Raw genomic sequence first — 25,873 nt, forward strand, 5'->3', positions numbered from 1 at the left:
ATCTGTTGAAGCAACTTAAGAGACATGTTATTCTTTGATTTAACAATACTATCCCAGATTCACCATATAGAATAACATTTATTTATCATATATTTCTTTATACCTTTTTTAGAGAACTGTATAAAACAATGTGTCAAAGTTTGTCCTGGATGTTTCTCGATAAATGCTCAGATATGAGCTAAAGGGCCTGTCCAAATCTGGCTCCCAGTTAATCCACTACTGTTGGACAATCCATACTATAGAGGCATGGATTGAAATTTATTCATTTTTTATTTGTTGGATAAGACTTTATTTAATGCATATTTCGGATATATTTAAGTCAATGCAAATTGGCTTTTCTACTTTCACCAGAGACAGACAGTTCTATTTATTACATTCCATGGTATTGCCAGTCCTGTGATGAGTGAACCAGTGCATGTTTTGATCGGTATAATTTGGGGTTTGTGATCTGAGATACTTCTGGTAGGAAAGCGATTTTGTTACATTCCTTTGCAAAGACAGTTCAATACATGGCTTTAAGCGTGTTAGTCTAGTTGGAAGTTGCCATTTGTCAGCATTTTTTGACAGTTTAAAGACGTGCTGATGAAGTGACTTGTAGCCACTGATGTAGTGTGGAATGGCCCACCAACCACCCACCCACCCTACATCTGAAAATGAAAAAAAAAAAAAAAAAGGCATACACAGATAAAGAAATCCTGTCTTATTTTCATGCTAAATGAAAAGATGTGGATATAACTTCATACGTATATGTTTAGAGAGCTGCCCCCTTCCCCCCTTAAGCTATAGTGGTTGTAGTCTTACTGGTGATTAACTGTGCATCTGATGTAACAGACAGGCGTAGCACTTGGGATTGAACTTGATGACAAGATGCCACAACATGAATATTATGAGTACTTCGGCCCGGATTATACTCTGCATGTTGCTCCCAGTAACATGGAAAATAAGAATTCTCGTCATTTGTTGGAAGAAATCAGGTCCAAGCTTCTTGATAATCTTTCAAAGCTTCAACACGCACCCAGTGTCCAGTTCCAGGAGCGACCACCAGATACTGAACTACCAGAGGTTTGTTTTACATTACAAACGTACTTAGGTCACATTTATGTCTTGCCTTGGACCGTTTTTGAGGGAAAAATCTATCTTGGACCTGAATTGGCCAAAATCAACTAAGTGCATGGAAACAATACTACTTACGCTATATATGACTAGGGCTTTGCTGGGCCAGGTAGAGGATAGAGTTTCCTTACCTTGAGATATCCAATACCATATGCATCATTTCATGAGGATAATCTGAATGTCACTTGCTAAGAGTCGTATGTGACTATCTGTCTTTACTGCACCTATCCCTATCCCGAACTGAAAAATGATTTTTCTCGTCAGAGTTCATAAAAAATCAATTACAAAGCTCAGCATTGTTCTTTAAATTATTGGCCATCATGTTAGATTTAGATTTCATTGTCCAGGATGATGGCACTATTTACAGGAAATTTACAGGACTTGAAGACTTTATCTATACTTTGAGAATCATTTTGTATGAGTTTCATGATAAATCCATTTCTGGACCATCAAAACATTTTTCTTCTGGGGCCAAAAAATGAAAGATTTGGTTATGAAATAATAAGTCGCATGATCATATGAAGTAATGACTTATTGGAAATTATAATTCTTTTTTCCTGTTTTCTGGAGCAAAATAAAAAACTATTTTCGTTTATGCTTTCCCCCCCTTATTGCTGAAGCAGCTTTTGTTATTATCTGAAGATTGTAAAAAGAGGCTTTACTTGTTTACTGGGATTAGTTGTTTAAATCTTTCCTTGGGGATATTGGATTCTTAAAATTTTGAAATGTGTGATGCCAAGGAAAGAACTCATTGCATATGGTTCTGTATATGGAATATTTTATGTGGATAAGTGAGCACGAGTTATTCTGGAACTTTTAGTGATTTTGCTTTGCTTCTATTGTATTCTTCTATAACAGTGCTGCTTCTTAGTCTTCTTTTGATCTTGGGCTTCGATGGTTGTAACATGCTTAAGTCAAGGTTCTGTCTATTAATACCTTTATATGTCTTTTGACAAGTTAGCAAAGATATTTTTGTGAATCATGGCTGCTGCTGGATTCAATGACAACACAAATGCATTCCCTGCTTTCTCACTGTTTTGCAGTTTTTTTAATCACTCCCCGTCAAGATTAGAGATTTGACTCACTCAGTTAGCATGATACCTGCGTCAAATAAATGCAAATCTCAGTTTCCTGTTTAAAACACTGCTCTTATCATTTTTATGCTCTCCATTAACATATGACTGTGGAAAGGGCACAAGCACCATGTCAGTTATTCTACCTGCACCTGTAAGATGTAATTTCAAATAATTGACTGATTAATAATACAAAGTTCTTTAATGACTTGGAATTAGAATATCAACTTTTGATTATTTTCTACATATATTGTTGCATTCTCTGAATTACTATTATTAATATTTTTGAAAAGTGAGAGACAAGTTAAATGATGAATCAGAAAGTATATTCAGCTGATAAATAAAAATATAACCTCCTTTACATGGCAATCTAGCAATTTGTGGTCAGTGCTATTACAATGTTCCAACATCCATGTGCAACAGTAGCATGAAAGAAATCTCCTGTTGAGGATATTTCCAACTTTGGGAGGAATCTCACCCGCAGCACAATCTTTAGATATAAATAGTCTGCCTGTTCTGAAGAGGAACTAGAGGTTGTCTCGCTTTTGGATATTTTACCTTTTTCTTTCCCTTTTGGGTTTAGGGTGATCGAAGACATCTTGAAAAGGATTTGGGTGGCACTCTTAAGATTGTGTATTTTAGTTTATAAGAAAATGGATCAATTGGAGTCAAATTAACCTTTAATGGGATTGACCTGCACTTAATAGCAAAAGATGGTAAAATGTAGCAAGAGCATAGGAGAAATTCAGTTAAAAGTCAAAAATTCTATAGTTTGTAAAGTTCACCTGCCTCTGTTTTCTGGATTGTTAAAATTCAAAATGTTCCAATAGCTGAAGCCTATTCTTGACTTCTTCTGTCTGCAGATGGAAGAAGATCATGATGGAGAGGATGAAAGATTTGATCCTGATTCTGATATGGATGTTGATGATGAACGGTACCTTTTTTTATTGAAAAAATAAACAAATTCATGACTGTTATCATGCCAATTCTTGTCTCTAAAGGCATCCAAAATAATCCATACAGCAAGCCTTTGCCGAGCAGAGTGAAGAGTGAATTTCCTGAACCCGAAGCAAAAGACATGGTACTGTTGCTCATCCTTTTTAATTTTCTTAAGAAAATGTTGGACTTCAATTTGCAAGGATTTTGTAGTGATTTCGTTCTTTGCTTTAGCATGCCAGACAGACATCCCCACACCCCCCGATATAACTTTTCCGTGTTCATATTTTCCATACTTCGTTTGATAACTCTCCATCAAGAGGAAGTGCATTCTTTCTTGAATGGTGTTAAGAGAATCATAACTTGCTTATGCTTCAAGCATTGTTCTCTTAACATTCTTATCTGGTTTATGTTTTTGCCTAAACTTCGGTTGGTTCCTAATGAGTTTGTATGGAGGACTCCACAAATAGTTCAAACCAGTTTGCTGAATGGTCCCTATGCCGCAAGACGACATGTGAATGTTAGAAACTAGAGGACGTAATGGGAATTTTAGAAAAAGTTTAAATCAAATAAAAAATAACTGAAAATTCGGGGCAGCAGCACGTACTGCCACCCCCCCATCGCCTCACTTTTGCACACAAGTATTCTTAACACACTATTATCACACACACGCAAACCTACAAAATTGACGAGCAGGTATGGAAGTTTTTTATTTTAATTATTATTAATTAATATAATTATATTATTTGATTAGTGCATTTATTAAAAGTAATTTATACTATCAGATGTAATGTTTAACAAGAATGAAAAATTTATGAGTTTGACTATTTATAAATTAGCAATTAATTAAATAACCCATTTGCTTTAAGATTATTATTAAATTATTGAGTTGTTACATCTAATCGTTACTATAATTAATTTACTCAATTTCAATCTAAATTTTTATATTTTCTTGTAATTTGTGAATGCTATCAGGTGTACACTGAATGATTTCACCTGATGTAATTAGGAACATGATCCGTATGTCATGCATAATGTTGTTTGTTGAGTTTATTTACAGTAGAGGGATGGTGTCATGGTGATACCATCTGATGCATATGAGCGGCTTTCAATTAAGTGCAAATGTAAAAGAAAGGAGGGATTGGATAAAAGTGAAGCTTTGAGATGATAATGGTCTGAGGTGATTAGTCTTGAATTCAGAAGAGGAATGACAAAAAATAATACTAATAATGGGAATGATACCCCAAGAGGATTAAGAAAATCTAAAAACTAACTTTGGAGATACTCCAGTCTAAAATGTATCAAAGGTGCAGGTCATGTTCAGAAGTGATCAGTTTTTTCCTTGATTACCATGGTGTTGATCTAAGAATGACATTCTTTACCAAATGTTTCAAGATGATCTAGTTGGCCTTTCTATAGTTGAAAATCTGTTGGGTGCTTATTCATAGAAAGCTACCTGTTGCACTAACTATTTCATGCTGTCTAATAATGGGTTTAAGCAATTTCCTGCTTGAAAATACTGATTTCGCCTGTCATTTATCACTGCATCCTTGAGTTAACACGGTTGGCCTGAATTATATCCTGGTTCACCACTAACTCCTTCAAGTCTTACTAAGTCTAGATCTCACAGATCTCAGCCTATTTGACCATCCTATTATATGTACCAGCATTATCCTTCCAACTATCGAATGTACAAGAGCCAAAACAGTGCTAAATCTTAGAAGTAGGACGAGTAATATCATCCTCAACATCGTAGTATTTGTATATATGAGATAAGTGGATGGAGAGGTGGATTGGGACTGAAGGCTTTACATGGAGAAATTTTTATTACTGGTAACAAAGTTTGAGTAATTTTTGCACGTATAAACTTCAACAAATTTTAATTTGATAAACAAATAAATATTATAAGTATAATAAAAATTACAGTAAAGCAAAAGAAACTATTGATGTTACTAAGTACTAATTGTTGAAATAATTTGTCATTTAAATAATATTTATAATGTAAGTTTTATTCAAAAAGTGTCTATTAATTATTTTTTAATAATTCTTTTCTTAAAATTAGTGATTAGCAAATTTTAATACATATATAATTGAATTTAATAATATAAGCAAATTAATAATTTGAAAATAATGATTATTAAACTTGTGTGGGAGCAATACATATAATATTACCTAAAATATATATTGTTAAGTCAACTTCACGAATACACATACCGATTCTTGAGGGGGAACAAGGACCCTCCTAGCCCCCCCCAGGATCCATCCATGGACTCAAACCTGGATATAACACATTGTATAATTGTATACCAATTCTTGAGGGGGAACAAGGAACCTCCCTGGATCCATCCATGGACTCAAACCTGGATACAACCACATTTTATAAATGTTGATTGCTCGGATGATATGTAAAACTCCATTTTTCATTTATTGCTCTAAGATATAAAAGAATGATATTTTTTGGGGCAGGTGAAGATTGATAATTGGTTTTAGTTTCCCATGCACAGAAAATAGAGAATCTTGTTCATATGTGTAGGGATTTTTGTGGTTGTTTAATATCATTGTCTCTCTTGTTATTTCAGGATGATATCAGAGAAAACGAGCACAATAGGGAACTGGATCTGAAATGCTCTGAACCCCTTGCCTAAAGATACAGCTCAATGTTCCATATCGTAAGTAAGTCAATACGGTGTAAACATTGAAAATTAAATGCTTACCAGGTAAAAGTTTTAATTTCAGTAATGCGGGAAGCATGCCAGTGATTGGTACATGATTTGCATGGTAAACTCTGTAACCTAGAACCACTTGTAAATTATGCAAATCTTAGCAAGCCTCTTGATGTCAACTGGCGCAAGTGTGCAAAGTTGTGTGTGGTTGAGAAGAAACTTATCAGGAACTTAAGTATACGTTCTACTTTTCTTCCGTGTCTCCATCTTCACAAATTATATTGGACATAAATACCATGCGATATATGTGAATATGAAATAGAAGCAAGTCCTAGAATTGAAAACTTGAAAAGTTTTCATACTGGAGGGGCTGGAAGAATCTAGTTCTTTAAGCCACTGTTTGACTTATTCTCTGTTTGTTTCTCTCTCTACTACGCTCACACAGCTTTGTGTTGAGTGGTTTTTAAGGGCTTACTAGGTTTCTCTTTCTACGCATCTCGCCCCAGCCTTCTTTTTCTTATCAAGGACTTCCCACCTCAGCTTGATGTATATAAATTTTGCTTAGAGAAGCAGAATTAGAGACATGTTAGTAATCCAGTTAAGAAACATGTTGTGACATTCCTTAAACCTCTGCGCTGTGCTGTGCTGATTAAGAAACTACAGCACCTATAGATGTACAGTGCTGGTCTTGCAGATTGCAATTTGTTGTTGTGGTTTCCAAGTCATAATGCTCAACTTAGTTATATGCAGTCTCTTTGGGGGACTAATGTCTCTAAGTTTAATGTGCTGATAGTGCCCCCCATGTCATGGTAGCAAGGACATATCTGACATCAATTGGGAGCAAGTCTTGCGTCTCGGTAGTAAAAGACATCTAACATTAATTGGGAGCATGTCTTAATACGCTACCGCTTCAACACTGCAAAAATAAGTCAAAACAGTTTGTTAGATCTCACCACTTATAACACACCATATTTGAACTTTTTGTGGTTGTCCCACTTCAATGTGTTCGGAATAGTGGCGGCAATGAGTCTACCTCAAACTCGAACTCGAGCTCGAGCTCAAGCTGATTTTTATTTATTTATTTATTTTGTTTATTATTATTATTATTATATTAAATTATGGGAATTACCAATTTTTTACATAAATTTATAAGTAATAAAATAGATTGTATAATGCATACTATATTATTATTATTATTATTATTATTAGATTAAATAATGGAAAATATTAATTTCTTACATAAATTTATAATAAAATAGATTGTATAATGTATACTATATTATAAATATACCAAAATATAGTATGAAATTCTAATTTATTGTTATAAATAAATTTAAACTATTAATCAGTTTAGTAGTAATATAATTAGTAAAATGTATGTAAAAAATAATTATTCTGAACAGTTTAAAGTCATAGAAAAGTATATATTATCTGATAATGCAAGTGAAATACATAAAAATATTTTATAGTTGAGATTAATATATGCAGTAAATTTATATATTTATAAATATTAGTATTACACTGATGTAATTATCATCTTACGTTGTTGAACAAATGGGTTAATCGGACCATCAAAATTCAAATCAGACCTTTAGATATGATCAAACATATAGAAAAATATACTTGATAAAGTTTTAGACGTATTGGAAATGCGGATGTCAAGATATCGTACTCGGAACATAAGAATAAGGACAAAAATGTATAAAATCCTCCTGTGTTTTAGAAAGTATGCAAAAAACACCCTTTTATTTTTAGAATAGGCTAAAAATCCCCTCCTGTTTTGTTTTAGTCAGCGAAAAACCCCCATTCTGTTAGAAACTAACGGAAGGTGGAGGAGACGCGCGTTTGGTAGTCATTTTTTCTGTAGTTCAGGTTCATATTTAATAACAATTTTGACTAAAATACCCCTCTATGGGTCTATATAACATACAAAGAATTTTTTGTCTTATTTTATGTCTTCCTTTTGCCATTGTCACCCTAAAAAAAAAAGTATTAAATTTGTCATATTAAATTTAAATTTAAATTCAAAGAATTTTATATTTGTTAATTGTTAAATCCAAAATTATTTTAATTAATTAAAATATATATTTAATTACAACAATACAATTATCAATTATTCTTAATTAGTTAAAATATTTAATTACTGTAATTATTTAAAATATTCTTAATTAACTAAAATATATTTTAATTAATATAATTAAAATTAATTAAAAAATTAAAAAAAAAAAGAAGAAATAAGATGGCGAAGCATTCGCGGTGCTCCGCGATCGAAAAATTGAAATGCATGCATAGAGTTGACGAAAATCGGTGGAAGGGGGCTCATTCGATTCGCAAGGAGACGAAGCGATTGGTGGTGGTTTGCGATCTGGGTCACTCCGGTGATAGCGAATCGACGGAGAAAAGCTTCGGTTGTCGTGGTGGTAGCCCAGCTTCTATGGTTGACAAAATTTCAAATTGAAAATTTGAAATTGTTTGAGGGGAAATATTCGCCTCATGAAGAGGAGTCGAATGATATGTGTGGCGCCCAATGACTTGTCGTGACGGCGCCGGAATTTAAGAGAGAAGGTGGCGGCGTCGGAGTTTATATATATAACAATAATAATATATTTGTTAATTTTAAATTATTTTTTAAAATTTAACGATTGAAATTAATTGATTAGATCTAACGATCAATATTTGATCAAAGAAGATCCAACAATTATTAAAATAAGAAATAATATGTATTAAGTAAGGGTATAACGGTCATTTTTTAAAAAATTAACACCGTGAGTTGAATTTAACGGAGAAGGGGCGATTGAGTTGAGTTTTACAAAATACAGGAGGGCTTTTAGCCTATTTTCATAACAAGAGGGTAAAACACAGGGGTCATCTTGTCCTAAGAATAATCATTCAAGTCCGTGTGTCGTAAAATCAAGCCATGTGATTTTAAATCAACTTGTCAGATATGATTTAATGGACACAATCTTATAAATATATAAATTTGGTGTGAATCGGATGGTCAAATTTTAAGATATCGTAATTGTTGATTAAATTTTTTGGTCCATTATATATATAATAAAATAATAATTAAAATAATTAAAATTATTCAACCATCACTATTATTATCATTATCATTATTTTTAGATTAATTCACATGAATTACTAAATTTGATATAAATTTATAAATAATAAAATAAATTGTATAATGCACAAGATATATCCTGATATAAATATAAAACTCAAAAATAGGTAAAAAATCATAAGTGAATTACTTGTCAATTTAAAAATGTATAACATAATACAAATATATAAAAGATATAACATAAAATATATATATGTCATACTAAATAATGATTTTAATTACAAAAAATATTCTAACTTACTAAATTGTTGATTAAATTTATTTTTGTATAAAGATTAAGTGTATAAATAAAAGTTCTATAATTTATTATTTTTCAAAATAAAATGTATAATATTGATTAATAATTATAATATATGATCAATTTTGATTATAAAATTGCACAAATATTAAATATAAAATTCAATATATAAAAAATTCAAAATAAAAATATATAAAAAAAATAAAAAAAACTAGCGGACTTATGAACAGACACAATTGAGTTTCATTTGCTTTCTTGTATGCAGGGGTGGGCGGAAGGAATAGCATATGTAATATACCACATTCAGATCTGAATTAAGACCCACGAATGGTCCCATATCAGAAAAATAAAAATAACAAAAAAGAAGAAAACCCTGGACCTCAAGATACATTCACAAAAACCTCAAATTGTGCTCGAAGTCGATATCCTCCCGACATCAGATCTAGATGATTACCGCTTTCTCTTGGCCAGTAGACAAGCATCAGAAAACAGCAAGTTACATTCATCCAAGGATAATGGCAGTGGAACAACAGAATACAAACGCCAAGTCACAACTACTAACAAACAAAGTTCCGACCTGCCGGGTTCGAACCGACAACCTAAGGATCTGGACTCAGGTGCTGATTCCTGGTTTTGCCCGATCCTTTACTCTTCCATTTGAGCTAAGGTCGGTCCAAAAAACTCATGCAAAAGTATCTATTTGATTGAATTTTACTACGGAGAATTGAGTTTCATCTGGTTATCGTAACATGCAACTTTTGTAGTGAACATTCAGTGATGCCCCTGTTTATGGTAATTAATCATTATCAACATCATCCACGTTGCAGCATCATTCTTGAACTTAAGCATTATCACAATGTTTGTAACATGGCAGATCTCTTTCAGATGCAATTGTTTTGCTAGAGTAAATGGAGACAAGTCAGAAAATTAAGCGATCCTTACATCGGTTCGCTAATTACTTAGTTGGACTATGATAAAAGATTTAGTATGTGCTAAATTATATCCTTATCTGTAGCACCAAGTACCAACTAAAACCGACGCACAAAATCAAGTACAAATGCCTAATACTAATAATGTATATTATATCCTTTCAGGATCAATTGTTTTGCCACAGTATGAAGACAAGTCAAAAGATTAAGCGATGTTTCCATTCTGTTATGTTCACTAATTTACATAGTTGGACTAGTATAAAAAGAAATTAATTTGTGGTGAGTATGATATCCTTCTTCGTAGTACTAAGTACCAACTACAACGACTGTACACAATCAACATAACTACGTATGCCCAGTACCAATAATGTAAAATGTAAACTTGACTTTTCTGTTCCAAAAAATTATATTTAGAAATTTGACTTTACTACAACACATTACAATATGCATTTACAAATGCTCACATGCAGAATAACTTATAACAACATTTTAATATCCACCGATATCTGCAAATAATAAAAAATATTATGAAATCTATAAACTATATGTTAAAAATGTGCTTTCACATATTTTTCCGATCAAGAAAGGTCAACTCATACACGCTACACCTATAGTTACACATGCATTCATATAATAGATCTAAGTATATGAATATGTACCTCTACAGATAAACTTATATTAACATACAATATCCAATATAAATGCACAAAGGCAGACCGGGACTTAATATAGTATTATGATATTTCAATTTTGGGGTAACGGAGGGAGCTATTTTTATTATAATCTGTAATGAATTCCAAGGAAATAATTATTCCCAATGGTTAAATGAGAAATGAAAAGGAATAAACTGGACAGAATATAGTATTATGATATTTCAATTTTGGGGTAAGGGAGGGAGCTTTTTTTATTATAATCTGTAAAGAATTTCAAGGAAATAATTATTCCTCATGTTTAAATGAGAAATCAAAAGGAAGTATTAGCCTTCCGAAACAAAAAGTAACTCTTTTTGAATGCGCATTATCTCGTATGAAACATGTGATTTGTATCCTTGGATGTTGCATATGCGTATGTGTGAAACCTCATAGCTATATAAAACTTAACTAACACTTCTGTTCCTATTTTGTCGGGTAATAAGTAATGAAAATGATATGGCATCCCAGAGCGCATTAGAATGTGCCACAGTACAACCACAGCACATGATCTCTAAGTCTCAAGGCAAGCAAGAGCACTCGTAACCAGTTGCGACAGAAGAGTACCCTTTAACACTTGGCCAGTCCCGTCTTAACCGACTAGCCCCCTAATTAACCACCTAATCAAAACTGCACTTTTCAAGTCTTATGGTGTACCCTGACTACTCTGACAAGATTTGTCTTAACAGAGCAGCCCCTAATTAGCCACCTGATCAGTTCTGCGCTTTTCAACTCTCATGTACTCTCACAAGATCGTCTTAACGGAGCTGCCCCCTAATTAACCACCTAACCAGTTCTGCGCTTTTCAACTCTCATGACGTACTCTCGCATGATCGCCTTAACAGAGTAGCCCCCTAATTAACCACCTAATCAGTTCTGCGCTTTTCAACTCTCATGACGTGCTCTGACAAGATCCTTTCCCCTTTTCCTTAAAGGAAGTGACTATTTGTAACATTAATATTGAAAGCAACAAAAAATTTCCAGATGCTTCTGATATTCATTAGGGTCTGCCACTAAAAATCATTGGGCACTCGCTAAGTAGTAGATAAAGAAGTAGGAGACACATACCAGAAGCCTCGACATACAATCCACTAAGCATTTCGCATGTCTACAGACTACTTGCTTCTCCCTGCGCAATATAAAATTGAAAAAGAAAAGGAAATAATTGGGACTTGCACCATCCATGTATTGTTGAAGAAAACTTGGTCATCACACTTTAAGTTAATTCAGCAACCAATACGCCACGTACAAATTGCGAAACCCTACTATCAGCATTTGGAATGGAAATTGCATGTACAAATTGCGAACCGCTACTATCAGCATTTGCAATGGAAATTGCACTTAAAAGCTATGTAATTGTGCCAATCATGTCACCGAGCAAGTGATCTATTGTAACAAATTGGGCATTTATCATCTCAGTCACTTTTGAGCACCCAAACCCAAATCCTGGATGCAAAAATTTGAGATGCACAGGTTGTTGAACTCATGCAAATTATTGAACACAATCCATAGGACAATAAGGAGTCTCTTACAAAATAATCATACCGTTAAGACTTAAGATCACGCTTGTATGATAATTGGAAGGCAGGAAACCGTAATTTTCACACCAGAGTGACAGGCCCAACTAGTAGATAACCCGGGATACTGGAATAGGCCAAGATCAACTTCAAGTTCCCAAGTAAGACACATATGAACAATCATCGCAATCTCAACACAGGAAGCAAATATAGCAAATAGGATTGATTCATTCTTAAAAATTCATATTACCCATTGTAAATTGTTTCAGCGAACCATACAATTTTGCAATCTTCTGTGAGAGCATGACTGTGTGCAACCACCCTGTGTGAGAGGATGTTCTTTTATACCTACCAAATAACAAATCTTTTGTATATTATGAAATATTTGAAAATTGTCGGTATGTTTGTACATGGCATTGATTTCCAAACTATCCCTAAATTAATGAAGAAAAACAACTAACTTTCAGTTCTTAAGAGGAGAAACTCATCTGCAACTGAGAGATATCTACAAGAATATGCACATTCGTTGGGTAAATGTCATCATCATTAACGATTGGCATGAAAAGGACATCCTGCAATAATGCCATGGAGTCAAGTCGCAGCATGCTGCCGCAGTTAATAACCTGAAAGAGCATACACAGGGGATCAACAACTGGAGTCCATGCAAGATACCATTAATTTACTAGGAAATGCTACTGACAACAAATTTGCCAACTTAGGAACCCCGAGACACATGAGATAAATACATCTTTTGCTAGCGAAACATAGTTTAACTGAATAAAGTGAAGTAGGTAAACCACAACACAGCATTTGTGCTCTGGAAGATAAATAGTTTTCTTGTTTGAAACCCCACAAAGCAACCACACAAATTCAATTAAGGACACAATCAAGCTTCACAATTTCCATCATATAATTTCTGATTAATCTGATCATGGCTGGAAAGACAAGGAATCCTAGTACATCTTGCAGACAGTTTATCAACAACAAAAATGTCAATGTTTACATAATAGTTACTGCTGTGACAAGGCATCACTGGTATTGGCATCATAAAACTATCAAAGGGGAGCAGACCAAAAGCTAAATGCTAAACCCATTTTTGGTTCATTGCCTTGTCTGAAGAATTCACGTTAAAAGTGCATGAAGGCTAGCCGAGTGAAAATAGAAATGGAGAAAGGATTACCTTGGAAAGAACATGACAAAATGTCAACTCTAGATATATTACCCAGTTCATGGAGGCCTATCAAAACCAGGTAAAAAACGATGATCAACTTAAACATAAAAGTATCAAATGTATTCTAATTGAAAAGGAATACTAGATAAACCTGTTATAAACTCCTCAACCTTCAGTTCAGTGACCCGCGGCACCTAAAAGATAAGGCAATCAGCAGGCAGTTGATGAACGGAAGCCAAAAAGAATGAGAATACAACTATTATAATACACAAAGAGCATATAGAGCAGCTGATCACATTGACTTCTGGACACAGCAACATTTAGTGTAGAGGAAGTATGCATCATGTTACCCTCAGAATGCACCAATGACTCTATTAAAGAGAAAAATTGAAATTGCATTATTTTCTGAAATCTAAACATGTTATTATTATGATGACTTTCACTACCCTAAAATTTTGTGCAGGTAATCAAGTCTCATCAATAAAGCAAGTCTCATCAATATAGCACCCTAGTTAATATAGGAATAAACTTAGTAAGAAACATATCTAGTTTGTACTGACAACAACATAGGAAGAGGTAGTTAACAGGATGATGTTACTTTAATGTATTCAACCCCGAGATCAATGAGAACAGACTACTACTGACAACCAGATGAAGTTCTACCTAAATAACACTTATATGTAGAGAAAATTAACTATCTGCTAAACAGTGATATAGAAATTGTATTCCTGACAAGGAAAATAATGCCTTAAATAGACAGAGCAATCTGAAACTTTCTTGCAACTTGTTAGGCTGCTCAATCAGACATGACACAAAGCCATCCTCAAGCTTGTGCATTCATGGTAATGTCAGCATTTCATTTCTTTCCCAGTAGGTCTTAACTCATCCTATTCTGCAGACAATTACTTTTCACCAACTTCTTTATAAGTACCAAAATAGGTGTCCCAATAATTACAGTTGGGTTGGAAACAACTCACAATAATAAAACTACTTATCACCAAATCACTTGAGGTATATAGTCAAGCTACAATTTAACAGGGGAAATAACAGACAAGGTTTAAAAGATAGTAAAAATCAAACTTAAATAATGTGTGAACAAAATTCAGAAAAGTAATAGCAAAAAAGAAAATAGTTTAAGAAGTTACAAGAACATCGCCAACTAAAACACATATGGAACAAAATGCAGGATAAGGTCACAACCACCATCACAATGAACATTCTAAAAAGAGTAACCAAAAGAACAATTGAGATTATATTCATTGAAAATTTCATTCACAACTTGTCTGTCACTCAAACAAGTCGCATTACAATACTGTTAGAGCCATAGACTGAAACATTTTTCATGAAACATGCTTATAAATAATAAAGCACATAACACAACCAAAGTAAATATCAAAGGCCATTCAATTATGTGTATGTTCTTCAACCAAAATTTCCAGGGCTGAAATCAGTGAGTTATTCTCAAGTAAGGGAAAGGCTGTGACAAGGTTAAAGCACAGTAACAACGTAACAACTATAAGTTGTGTTACCTTCTAGAACCGCAGTGGCAAGGTATCTTTTTCTCCTCCAATGGGAATTTGTAATTGTAAGTGAGTTCTTCACCAGCAGATATGTGCCGCTTAGCATATATGAAAATCTTTTTCTGCCCCTCAACGCTAATGACCTTCGTGTAGCAGTTAGGCTGAATTTAAATCAACAAAATTGTAATCTCATCTTAGAATGACTAAGGTACCAAACCACCAATGCAACATAGCCATAACCCTTTTGCCACGGTTACCTCACAAGAATGATTTATAAATCTAGCAATCCCTCCGCGCTTTGTAGCATCAACCTGCAGATAAATCAATTAAATAGTGTTACTTTCTGTCAACAATGATCTTATTATATAGCATAAGAAAACCATCATATCATCAAATTCCCGTTAGACATCTCACAAGTCGAGCTCAGGATGAGTATTAGACCAGCAAAGATAGAAAGTAAACACTGTAAATATTGGCAGGGACCAATTGACTATTGAGTAACAGAAGTAGAAAGTCCAAAACAAACAACAGAAGGGATTGATGAATAACAAAGGTGAAGGGGGAGAAGTGGTTCAATATAAGTCGATGAAAAGCTCAGTAACGATATAATAATGAAGAAATTGAGCTGCAAGCAAATAGAAGGTTATTCAGTAGAATAATGCATGGTAACCAAATAAAAATAGATTCAATTTATTGTCTACAGAAGTCTTCTGTTAGGCTGAGTGAATACATGTTTTGTTTTACTTACCACGTAACCATCATCCAATCTGAAAAGATAACTACTCCCAATTCCCATCTTCTCATATTGGCGCTCACGTATATCAGATATCTGTACAAGTGAAAGTGCTGCATTAATAGGATAAAAGTACTGACCCGAGTGATGAGATCAATACAAGATACTAACACTTAATTTAACATTCCAAACAGTAATATTTTAATGCCACTTGGGTATCTACGCCAGGTTCCAAAAGCTCGGTTACTCCATCACAATATAGTCACTGAAGATGGTATGCCCATGCCAGCAAAAGCTAATACATACAAATCTAAAAGGAGACAAAACAATGGACTACTCAAGCCACTTGGACAGCTCATATCAGTAAGCAATAAAAAAGAAAGAGGCTGCTCACACGAGGGCGAATAAGTTCTCCAACATATTCAATAACAAAGTCCTCTGCCTCGATTGGTTCCAGCGCAACAAGACCCCAGTCATGTATCTTGCTTCGCTGGAAACGCAAACGTTTTTTCCTTGCCTGGTCAAAGAAAAATTGTTAATTTATTTATTGCAACAAGCAGACAATGACATGAGGATCATCATTCAATTACCTTCAACTGTGTTGCTTTAAGAAGATCGGCACCCTCTGCGGCAGCAAGAAGGTTACGCAACTTAACCCTGTTTGTTCTCGCAGAAAGTCCCTTAAAACTCGATGAATGAGAACCAATACACTCAGAATTAATATATTGAGAATGCGGGCGACTACCCCGGATACGAGCCCTTTCTGTAGGACTAGCAGTCAAAGCCCATTCACGCCATTCCCAGCCATTCATAGACGACCTAGCACAACCATTTGACTGGGGACAAGGTCTTGCTATCCTCGACTTATTTCTCTTGATCTTATGTACATCAACTTGTTTACATAGTGATTGTTTTGCAACGCCATTTGCTAGTTTCTGGACTTTCCCTGGTCGCAAATTTTGCGTATCATCAATCAGTTGCTTCCTTTTAAGTTTTGAGACCTTAGTTGCTATAAAAGATTAGACAACAGCAAGATTAGTATATAATATCACAGTACTGGAAAATTGCTCAACAAATAAGTTTCGGATTAGCAATCAGGACAAATATGACATAAAGAGAAATAAGATATGATACCAACCTTTTGGCATTTTGGTGGTGCTGCCAGTAGCTTCAAAATCCAAAGAATTCAATTCCAGATTTTTGGCACAAGTAATCCTCTCAAGATTGTGCTGGTCTTTGATGAAAAAGGATGTATTCCGTGTATTGCTGCTTGAATCATCTTCGAAGAAATCATATTTTAAGTATTCTTATAATCAGAAGTTTTAGTATTTAGCTGTTGGACTGCAGAATTAATACAAAAAAGAAAGAAAAAGAAAAAGAAAAAACAGGATACCTTGAAAAGCACGAGCAACTTTCTCTGATCTCCAACTACAATTGTGCATGGATGATCCCTTTTCCCCAAGGATACTAACATTAGCACATGGCTTGTTACTGCCATTTTCTGGACCCTGCTCTAAATGAGGAATCATATTTTGAACTTGAGCAGCCTGAGGAATAGTTTTAAGGGTATAAGATCTCCTTGACCTTTTGGATGCTCGGTTCAGATGATCAGTCTCTCCCATAGTCAGGGAGACAAAAAATGAATCTGATTTTTTACCACCCAGCTTTCTCCTCCGAGAATATGTGTATTCTTCTTTCAATAAAGATACTTCAGAATATCTCTCTCCATCATCAGGTTTTTCTTTATTCATGCAACGCACAGTAACCTGATAAAGCAAAGTAAAGACATGAAGAGAAAGAATCTATCTTTCCTATCCCACTAATGAAAGTAAATCATCTGGTAACTATAAATACTACCTTATTGGGTGATTCATATCTCCTAAAAGAGCATGTCGCTGTTATAGCTTTCTCAATAGCATCATCACATAAAGATTCGAATTTTTTCATGACATAGTCATATATCCTCAACCGGCTTATCATCAATGCAACCTGGAAAGTGGTTTTCCAAGCATGCCCATCTAGTTTAAATGATTGCACTTGTCCAATTTGTGATAAAGCACAACGTTCAATAATTTCCTCAGATTGAGGTGGGCGCAATTCATCAATAACTGCAATAGTACTAGCATCATCTAAATGCATAGTCAATTTCTGGAAAGGGCGCTTGGAGAAATGTAACAGAACATCTTCTTCCATACTTTCCTCGGATAGAGCTGGACACAGTTCATCTACTTCAATACCAGTTGGATCATCTAAATGCATTGGCAGTTTTTGAAATGCACTCTTCGATAAAGTTGTCATAGAAACTTCATGACAGTGAATTACACTCTGATCTGACCGATTTTTTACTAATTGAGGTGGATGTTGGCGATCATCTGAGAATAGAAGTGTTGGGATTTTCTCAGAATTGTATCCACCTGTATGGTTGGGCAGATGAGAGGAGTATAGAGTTACCTGCCAAGATTGATATTTTTATACAAACACATGATAAGATAGTCGGACAAGAAACACAAGGCATCTTAACATGAAAACTCTTTCTCCTAGGGAAACTGGAGGTGGACATAAAAAAAGCTTGTATTGAAGAAAGTTCCAACCATTTACCTCTTTCTTATGACTACTTTTTGGAAAATCAACCACCTTCTTCACTTCCTCATCCACAAATCTCTTAAAGTAATCTACCAACGACAACTTTGAAGATGAATGAAGGTTATCCAGTATATATTCCAAGATGACCTCCATGTCACCATAAATAGTATCAGAGCTCAAAACATTTCCTTTGGAAGACTTTTGTCTCTCAAAAGGTGAAGAAACTGATGGCGACTGCAATTGTACATCTATTGCAGTTCTCACTGGTTCAAAACCAGGAGGGCAATCCACCTCAGCGCTGGAGGAGTCTTGTTCTTCTATTAGCTGTCAAGCCATTGAATTTTAATTCAGAACCATACATACACCAAAAACTTAAACCAAAAATACGAAAATATCATTACATACATGGTATGCTGGTAGCTTTGTTCTCTGCACAGAGAACTGTTTGGATGAAATGCATTGCTCACCAACATAACAATGGGGAGGCCACCGTTTCATGTTTCTCCACGTGGATGTATACTCAGTTACAGGATCATAAAAGATTGCATTCCACATGACTTGCAAACAAGAATCAAAGAGCGTCCTGCTAACAGCGATATATGCAGCACAAAAGTTATCAAAGCCTCCAACTGATTTCATGCTGGGAGGAGATCTCATTGTTTCACTACTACATCTTTCCTCAACAGTATTACATACTTCTACTTCATCCCCAACAACAACATGTTCATTCCTCACTTGACATTCTTCAGACTGACACATAAAACAATAGAAATATTTACAGGTGATAAGTAACATGATTAGTTTTTCTAATATGTGAGTACATACCATTCTGCGATAAGAACAACAGGATTTGGCAGAGTGAATAAGTGGTTCAATGTTATGATTCTTGTTACTTTTCTTGGTGGCAAGAGAATCAGAAATCATGCAGCTAACTATCTCATCAAGTACAACTTTACGTGCTGTTTTCATGATCCCAAAGTGAAGCTGCAAACAAACTTCTTCAGAAATCTCAGATATCAAGTTAAATGCTGAGCCAGTGAGTTGGTCATTCATGTCATGCCCAAATACAGCTCCATGTCTAGCTGCTCTCCAAGTGTTTAACAGTGACTCCAAATCCAAGGGTTTGTACTTATTATCAGCATGATATATCTGCACGTACCATGACATGATCAATAAGGAATGGCTTAAGGGGAAAAAAGACAGTAACACAATAGAGCAGGATCAGAAGATGAAGCTTTACATAAGCAAAAACTTGAAGTCAACTAAGGTTGGAGTTTAAACCAGTGTTTTAAAAGGCGGTATCGATGGCTAAGGTGTTTCATATGTCTCAGGGAAGAGCATATGCCCCTAGAAAATCTGATTTTTTTTTTAAAAAAAATAAGGTATTGAATAACAAATTCTGGGCCTTCAAGAAACCTTTTCAATCACACATATGCCCAATCAGTAAGGAGCTTTGGGGAAGTAATGGCATGGCCCTACAAAGCCAAGGGCGCAAGCGCCCTTGTATTGCCGCAAGGCATAACTACTGCTAAGCCTGTGTGTGCCCCAAAGGACAATTCTTAAAGCACTAGCTAAAACTCTCACAACTGCAGGAGAATACGGGGAAAATATAAGCATGAAGTGATATACAATTGTCGACTAAACCTTTGAGACTAAAGATGTCAAAAGTTACATTTAATAATATCTGGCGAGTATTGTATTTATTTCCTAAAACTGTAGTGGAAAATCAAGTCTCAGAATCCCATGACAATGCATGATTGCTTAACACTTTGACACAGCCCTCATAGACAGAACATATACAAAAAGGTCAAGAGGGATCCACAGATCTCTTGAGTTTCTCATTCAAGAACCGGTCTCATCAACTTAAAGCTGTGCATAGAAAGCCACATATACAGCTTGAAGGAGATAACTCAAGTACTTAACAACTCACAGATGCAGCAAAAGCGAAACCATCTTAACTTTTGTCCTTCTGTTTTACGTAAGTGTCAAAAATTACTAATAAAACATATCAGGCTGCAGATGCTGCACTATTTGAGAATGGATGATTAAATGAATCATTCATTTGACCATTGAACTTGACAAAGGAACAAAAGGTGATAAAAGGATAGGTGAATTCTACACAAACAAAAAAAACGCCATGTCCAAAACAGAAGACTTAATGCCTCCACGCAACCTCCGTCCATTCGACACCTTCTGATATTTTTCTATTTAAGATGATCCCGAAGATGACACAGTCGGATCATCCACCGGTCTTCCTATCAAAATGGAACATATATCAATAGTGAAGTAACTCTTTAGAATCTTTTAAGCAGCAAAAAGACAACCAACAAAAATTTCCAGGGTTCGACCGGAAAGATAACTCCAAAAAAGCAAAGAAACAATTACTATAAATGTAGGGAACAGCAAATCTTCAGGAAACTATATGCATAGGGGAGCTAATTTTTTCTAACAGACTGAATGAGATGACAAAATCATTCATAATTACTTGCATAAAATACATTTTATCCCAACTTGAAAATACTACAGTTAATCACCAATAGTGAAGCACGGATATGTCCATAGTGACACCATGAGTAAAGCTCAGTCAGGGAGTGTGGTCCATGCTTTCTTCCCTCCTCATCCTCAAACAGCCAGCAAGATTCATCTCCTGACTGTAATTTGAACGATATAACAACATTACAACAAGTTGAATGTCATAGGAAACTTTTAAAGTCATAAAATCATTGTCTAAGCAATCCTCCATACCAGTGGGAACTCTATATCTATATCGCTCTTCTCAGGGATTAGTTTCTGGTCATTGGAACTATGGCAATCATTTCTAGACTCTTTTACGCGAGGGGCAGGCACATTTAAGTAAACAAAGCCGGTGGCAACATGGTCAGGAAATTGCTTAAAGTAGTTGAGGGGCACAGGATTGAGGAGATTCCCGTTCAGGACGGGGTAAACAGGGAGCTCCTCCGGCAAAAAACCAGTGTATAAACCCTCGTACAGCTGGTGCTGAATGTAAGGACCACACATTTGACTATTTTGATTGACGTACATCCATCCGGTAACATAGGCCGGTGAACCATATCCAAGGTTCGACGACCCACCGGCATCGCAAATTTGTGAATATTCAACGTCGTTCATATTCAACTCGTTGTTCATCGGGGGCCGATTCGACAATTATCACCTGTTAGAGCAAGTTGAATACGTTAGTGACTTTGATTTGGGTCATACAGCCCCAGCAGCCCTAGGTGAAATTTGTGGGGTTTATTCCTCAGCGTAGTAATACATAAAAAATACATATGAACGATGACAATAACAGCACCCCTCTATAATAAGAGCGTGCTTATTGTTGGTGCGATAATCATCCTGTTGAAAAGATCAATACAATCAGTTGTTTTATCTTAATACGCTGTCGTGAATGGTGATTTTACATGATGTGAGAGTAGACGATGCATAATCTCAAATATTTGGTTAATTGCGTACACTACCCGGATTTTATAAAAATCTGCAAAAGACTCCAAAATGTTAAAATATAACCTAAATCCCCCTATCTTTCATAAATATCGCTAATATGCCCTTACCATTTATTCTTACCTCTTAAGTTTTTTATTTAATTGACCATTATACTCTTTGATGATGCGAGCAGCAAAAAAAAGTGTTGCTCAAGTCCACTACGAGTGGAAGTAGTAAACAAGTGTTGGAAATAAAAGAGGGGTAAATGGATGATCAAGAGAGTATTATTACTCGTTTTTCGTGTACAAAAGAAATATTGATATTTGCACATTCTGTACTTTTTCTTTACTCAATTAAATGTACCATTACCGAAAAAAGAAAGATTGATATCGAAGTAAAACTTTAAATACGAAATACAATATTTCTTTTAGATAAAGTAGTAGTATAAAGGTGAAAGTTATAGTATGTAGGCTTAAGTTCGAAAACATATCATCCTCCCGCTAGGATACTTTCTACTTTATAGACAACCATCAATCAGTTGGAGAAGATCACGAATTTGGTGGAGCATGATCTCAAAATGATTAGATAAGATTGAATTTCTCACCAATTCCGGGAGGGTCCCCGCGGTTGGATGATCCGCCGAATTCGGTGGAGGGTTATATCTTGGTGGTTGGAGACTCTCGATCCTAAAGGGCAATTGGAGTCCGCTCCAGATGAAGATATTTTATAAAGATAAGGATGCCTTGCTGAATTTTTTGGGAAGTGGTTGAGCAGAGTTTTCTCCCCGTCGGAGTTCAAGGTTTTAGGGTTTAAAGGTTACTTGTGGATTAAGGCGCCACGTGTCCCCAAAGGGGCTGCTGGTCTTTATTTGATTCTATAAGATGTGCCTCCAGAGATTCTATGTGTATACCACTTAGGCCACTTGTGGATGCTCCGTGGAATGGGCTTTGACTTTGGTTGGGGGATTTCAAGTCCTTAAACTTCTTTGGCTTGTGAGGCTTCTTGGGTCGGGAAACTCTCAGATTTGTGTTGGTGGATTTCTTTTGGCCAATTTAATTCTTAGGTGCACCTCTTGTCGGATTCCCTGGGGGCTCTATCTGTAATGGGATTCCTGAGAGCATTTTAGGCCCTTACCCAAACTAGGCCTCCTGAGAGCACTTTAGGCTTTGCATTTCTTTGGACTTTTGTGATATTTTTATTCTTTTTGGATAGCTTGATCCTATTTGAGTCAGCCCATTTTATGGGTATCACCCTCTATTATACACTATTTATTCTAATACCATTAGATCTTTCTTGCTAGTACGACCATAAGTAGCTAGCCCAATCTGCGACCCACATACATGAGCCCAATACAACCCAAGGAAACCTAATGAAGCAGGAGGTCTAGAGAAGGCCCAAAGAAGCTTCCCTCAATTATCGCTCAAGAAGGGCGAAGCCCAAGGAGATTGGCAACCCAAAGGGTCAGAGGGCCCAATGCCACCCTGTTTGCCAGAAGGACGCTTGTCAAGTGGTGATGAACTACTTGGGCAAAAAATGACGAGGACGCACACGTGGCCAACCCCTTGGGAAAGCGAGCTATGATCAGTAGGACCCCTATTTCACCTTGAAGCATCCACATACACTGAGCGTGGGCACGTTTAGTCAATGCTGCAGAAATTACCTTGTAATCTCCTTTGTTCTTTTTGATGCCTTCAATTCTGATTTTAGCTTTATTTTTGCCATCTTTGTCTCATATCTTTCCTTTTGGCTGAATATGCAATAAAATCACATGACTAGGAATGTTTTGGCTTAGAAAGAAAGATTAAATTGCTATAAAATCATGACAATTGCAGAGTTATCAAATATTAAATAAATTGGGTTAGACTCAATTATTTGATGGATTAATTAATTGAGTTATGGGATATTATTTATTTGATAAGATCAAATAAATTCCATTTGGGCTTTTAAAAATTCATTGGATTAATTCTACGGAGGCCCAAACCTATGAGTTTAATTTATTTTTGAATTAAGCCCAAGATAAGATATATATGTAGCCCTAGCTTGAATATATATATATATATGTGTGTTTGTGTGTGTGTGTGTGTGTGATATATGTGAGGTTGTAAGGATGAGGGGGTTATTGCTTGAATACTAATGGTACTAGTAGGTAGTGCACTATCGGGATACACATTGTACTTATTTTTGACTTGACATGTTGTGTATACATGTATACATACAATAAGTACATGAGATATTTCTTATATCTGTATATAGTGTATAGGTTTGTGTATATGTTATTTGTATATGATTCAAAAGACAATATTTCTCTCACAACTTATTATCCTTAGCTCTCATTCTCCCTCTTTTTCTCTCTATTCTTGTTCTTTTTTGAACTAATTTCAAGTTAGAGCAAGGTCCTTTTGAGTTTGATATACTAAATTAATAGTATAATCAAGTCTCTTATATTACATATACTTTACCTCTAGCAAGGTTTGGTTTAGACCACCTTGTGGCGTAGTGTGTGTTCAACATAGAGTAGATCTTGTTGGTCTTTGCGTGAACACACGGTTGGAGGAGAAAAGCTTAAAGAAAGTTTTCAAATCGGAAAGATAAAATTTTGTGATTACATTTCCTTCACTCTTTATTACAATAGCCACTTGTTTTATATCAAGCTCGTTTTATGCTTGTTGAGTGCTGAATGCCCGGGAGTAAGGGCTCGTTTCCTTTCGGTATAGAATTTAAATATGCTTATTTTCATTCTTTCATTACATTCTTGCCAAGTTCCATACCGATTCTTTCAGTCTATCAGAACCCAGTTTGACACTCGTGGCTATTGTTTATGTGATGTTATTTGTGATTAGCATGCTTTATGTGATGTAGATGGTTGTTTTAATTTTGATTAAAGCATGATTTACATATTTTTTTATGTATGATTCTATGATAGAAAATATGTTGTGTTGTATGTTAATTTTTGGATATCATGTGATGTTTTAAACAATTTTTATAATTCAGCGTTTTGGTTATTCAAATAATAAAAGGAAAAGGAAAATGAACAGACATACTTGTGGCCTAGTAGTGGAGGAAGTGTTCCTTCACACCTACAACCCAAGTTTAGGTGTCGCAGCGCGCTGTTGGATGGTTGTGTTATGTTGTTCGACATTTTTAATCGGAATTGTTTCAGTAACATCGTATATTTATAAAAATATAAAAAATAATAATTTTTTAATTTTTTGAATCATTAAAATTAATTTTTGTTTATTTTGTAATTTTTGGTAAATATGAATTTTTCTTGTAAAATGACATTTATTAATTTTGTGGAAAATATTTCCATGGTTTTGATTAAATTGTTTTGGAGTGTCCAAAACTTGAATTTAGTCAAGGTTATTTTCGGCAATCTTTAATTGGATTGATGTATTTGTTGGAAATAAAAAGTGTTGATATCCATTATTAAATACAATTCCTTATGAAGGAGCAACATATGTTTTTATTGCACAATGAGGGCGTACATAATATTAGATATCTCTTGATACTTGTGATGTACAATTTTATAATATGTGATATTATGAAATGTGTTTAATTTATTTATGTGATAAATGAATCAAAGGATGATCACAACACCCATCGAACCCATGTAATTGGTATTATATTCTATTTGGGGTAGGGCCTACATGCCTCTTATTATTCTCCTCTTACTCGTTTTGTAGCGTTGAAAATAATAAGGCATTCTTTTTCCCTCTTATGTACCTCCCCCCAACTTATGATTGGGGTTTCTATAATTTCAATTGTAATATGAGTAGCTTCGGATGTGAGCCATTTTATTTCATTATAAATGACTTACAACAAAGGTCGTTTATGGAGATGGGATCCAAGGAGACACTTGGAGAGGATCATGAAGAAAAGAAGGATTACAAAAAGCGCATTAAGTGTAATGGGTTATAATAATTTGTAATAGCATAGGACTAACCTTTAGAAAGACCAATGATCCACTACGGGCTCAATGGGTTGTATAGGAACGGGCTTGTGATTATCCTAATAGGGGTATGCTAGGTTTATAACTTGTGATGCTATTCATGATTTATTATTTTTGAAACAACAAGCATGAAAAATACTAATGTGATGAGATCTCAGTCTAAAGATAATTAAACTCTCACTTGGATTGTCCAAGTA

The 25,873-nt window shown here is 34.9% G+C and overlaps 2 protein-coding genes across 7 annotated transcripts in view; one reads left to right on the forward strand and one right to left on the reverse strand.

Moving 5' to 3' along the window:
- The window catches only part of LOC105165913 (histone deacetylase 19), a 12,262-nt gene extending 6,221 nt beyond the window's left edge, over nucleotides 1–6,041 (forward strand). Inside the window, exons 4-8 of one of the 2 annotated variants that reach the window (XM_011085069.2) lie at nucleotides 832–1,062; nucleotides 3,050–3,120; nucleotides 3,210–3,267; nucleotides 5,702–5,791; nucleotides 5,859–6,041. In XM_011085069.2, coding sequence (XP_011083371.1) covers nucleotides 832–1,062; nucleotides 3,050–3,120; nucleotides 3,210–3,267; nucleotides 5,702–5,767 — 426 coding nt within the window. In that variant the 3' untranslated portion in view covers nucleotides 5,768–5,791; nucleotides 5,859–6,041. Of the gene's footprint in view, nucleotides 1–831; nucleotides 1,063–3,049; nucleotides 3,121–3,209; nucleotides 3,268–5,701 lie in introns of both variants that reach the window. The other variant, XM_011085068.2, reaches the window with a different exon arrangement.
- LOC105165914 (histone-lysine N-methyltransferase ATXR7) lies at nucleotides 9,486–21,720 on the reverse strand. 5 transcript variants are annotated; one of them, XR_002287496.1, is made up of 18 exons: nucleotides 21,032–21,719; nucleotides 20,821–20,937; nucleotides 19,112–19,435; nucleotides 18,692–19,036; nucleotides 18,302–18,610; nucleotides 17,561–18,154; nucleotides 17,097–17,469; nucleotides 16,842–16,982; nucleotides 16,294–16,712; nucleotides 16,098–16,220; nucleotides 15,719–15,799; nucleotides 15,228–15,281; nucleotides 14,980–15,131; nucleotides 13,602–13,644; nucleotides 13,460–13,516; nucleotides 12,530–12,902; nucleotides 11,831–11,891; nucleotides 9,486–9,927 (listed from the first exon to the last, which is right to left on the reverse strand). XR_002287496.1 is itself a non-coding variant. In XM_011085071.2 (16 exons), exons 1-14 carry the CDS (start codon nucleotides 21,431–21,433, stop codon nucleotides 13,623–13,625), a joined length of 3,456 nt encoding a protein of 1,151 aa, XP_011083373.1. In that variant the 5' UTR covers nucleotides 21,434–21,720; the 3' UTR covers nucleotides 9,486–12,851; nucleotides 13,502–13,516; nucleotides 13,602–13,622. The 5 variants fall into 5 exon arrangements, 1 of the variants encoding a protein (XP_011083373.1); XR_002287494.1 differs by having other exon boundaries at nucleotides 9,486–11,891; XR_002287495.1 differs by having other exon boundaries at nucleotides 11,831–12,902.

Source organism: Sesamum indicum, linkage group LG7 (genome assembly GCF_000512975.1).
Source record: "Sesamum indicum cultivar Zhongzhi No. 13 linkage group LG7, S_indicum_v1.0, whole genome shotgun sequence".
NCBI classification, from domain to species: Eukaryota; Viridiplantae; Streptophyta; class Magnoliopsida; order Lamiales; family Pedaliaceae; genus Sesamum; species Sesamum indicum.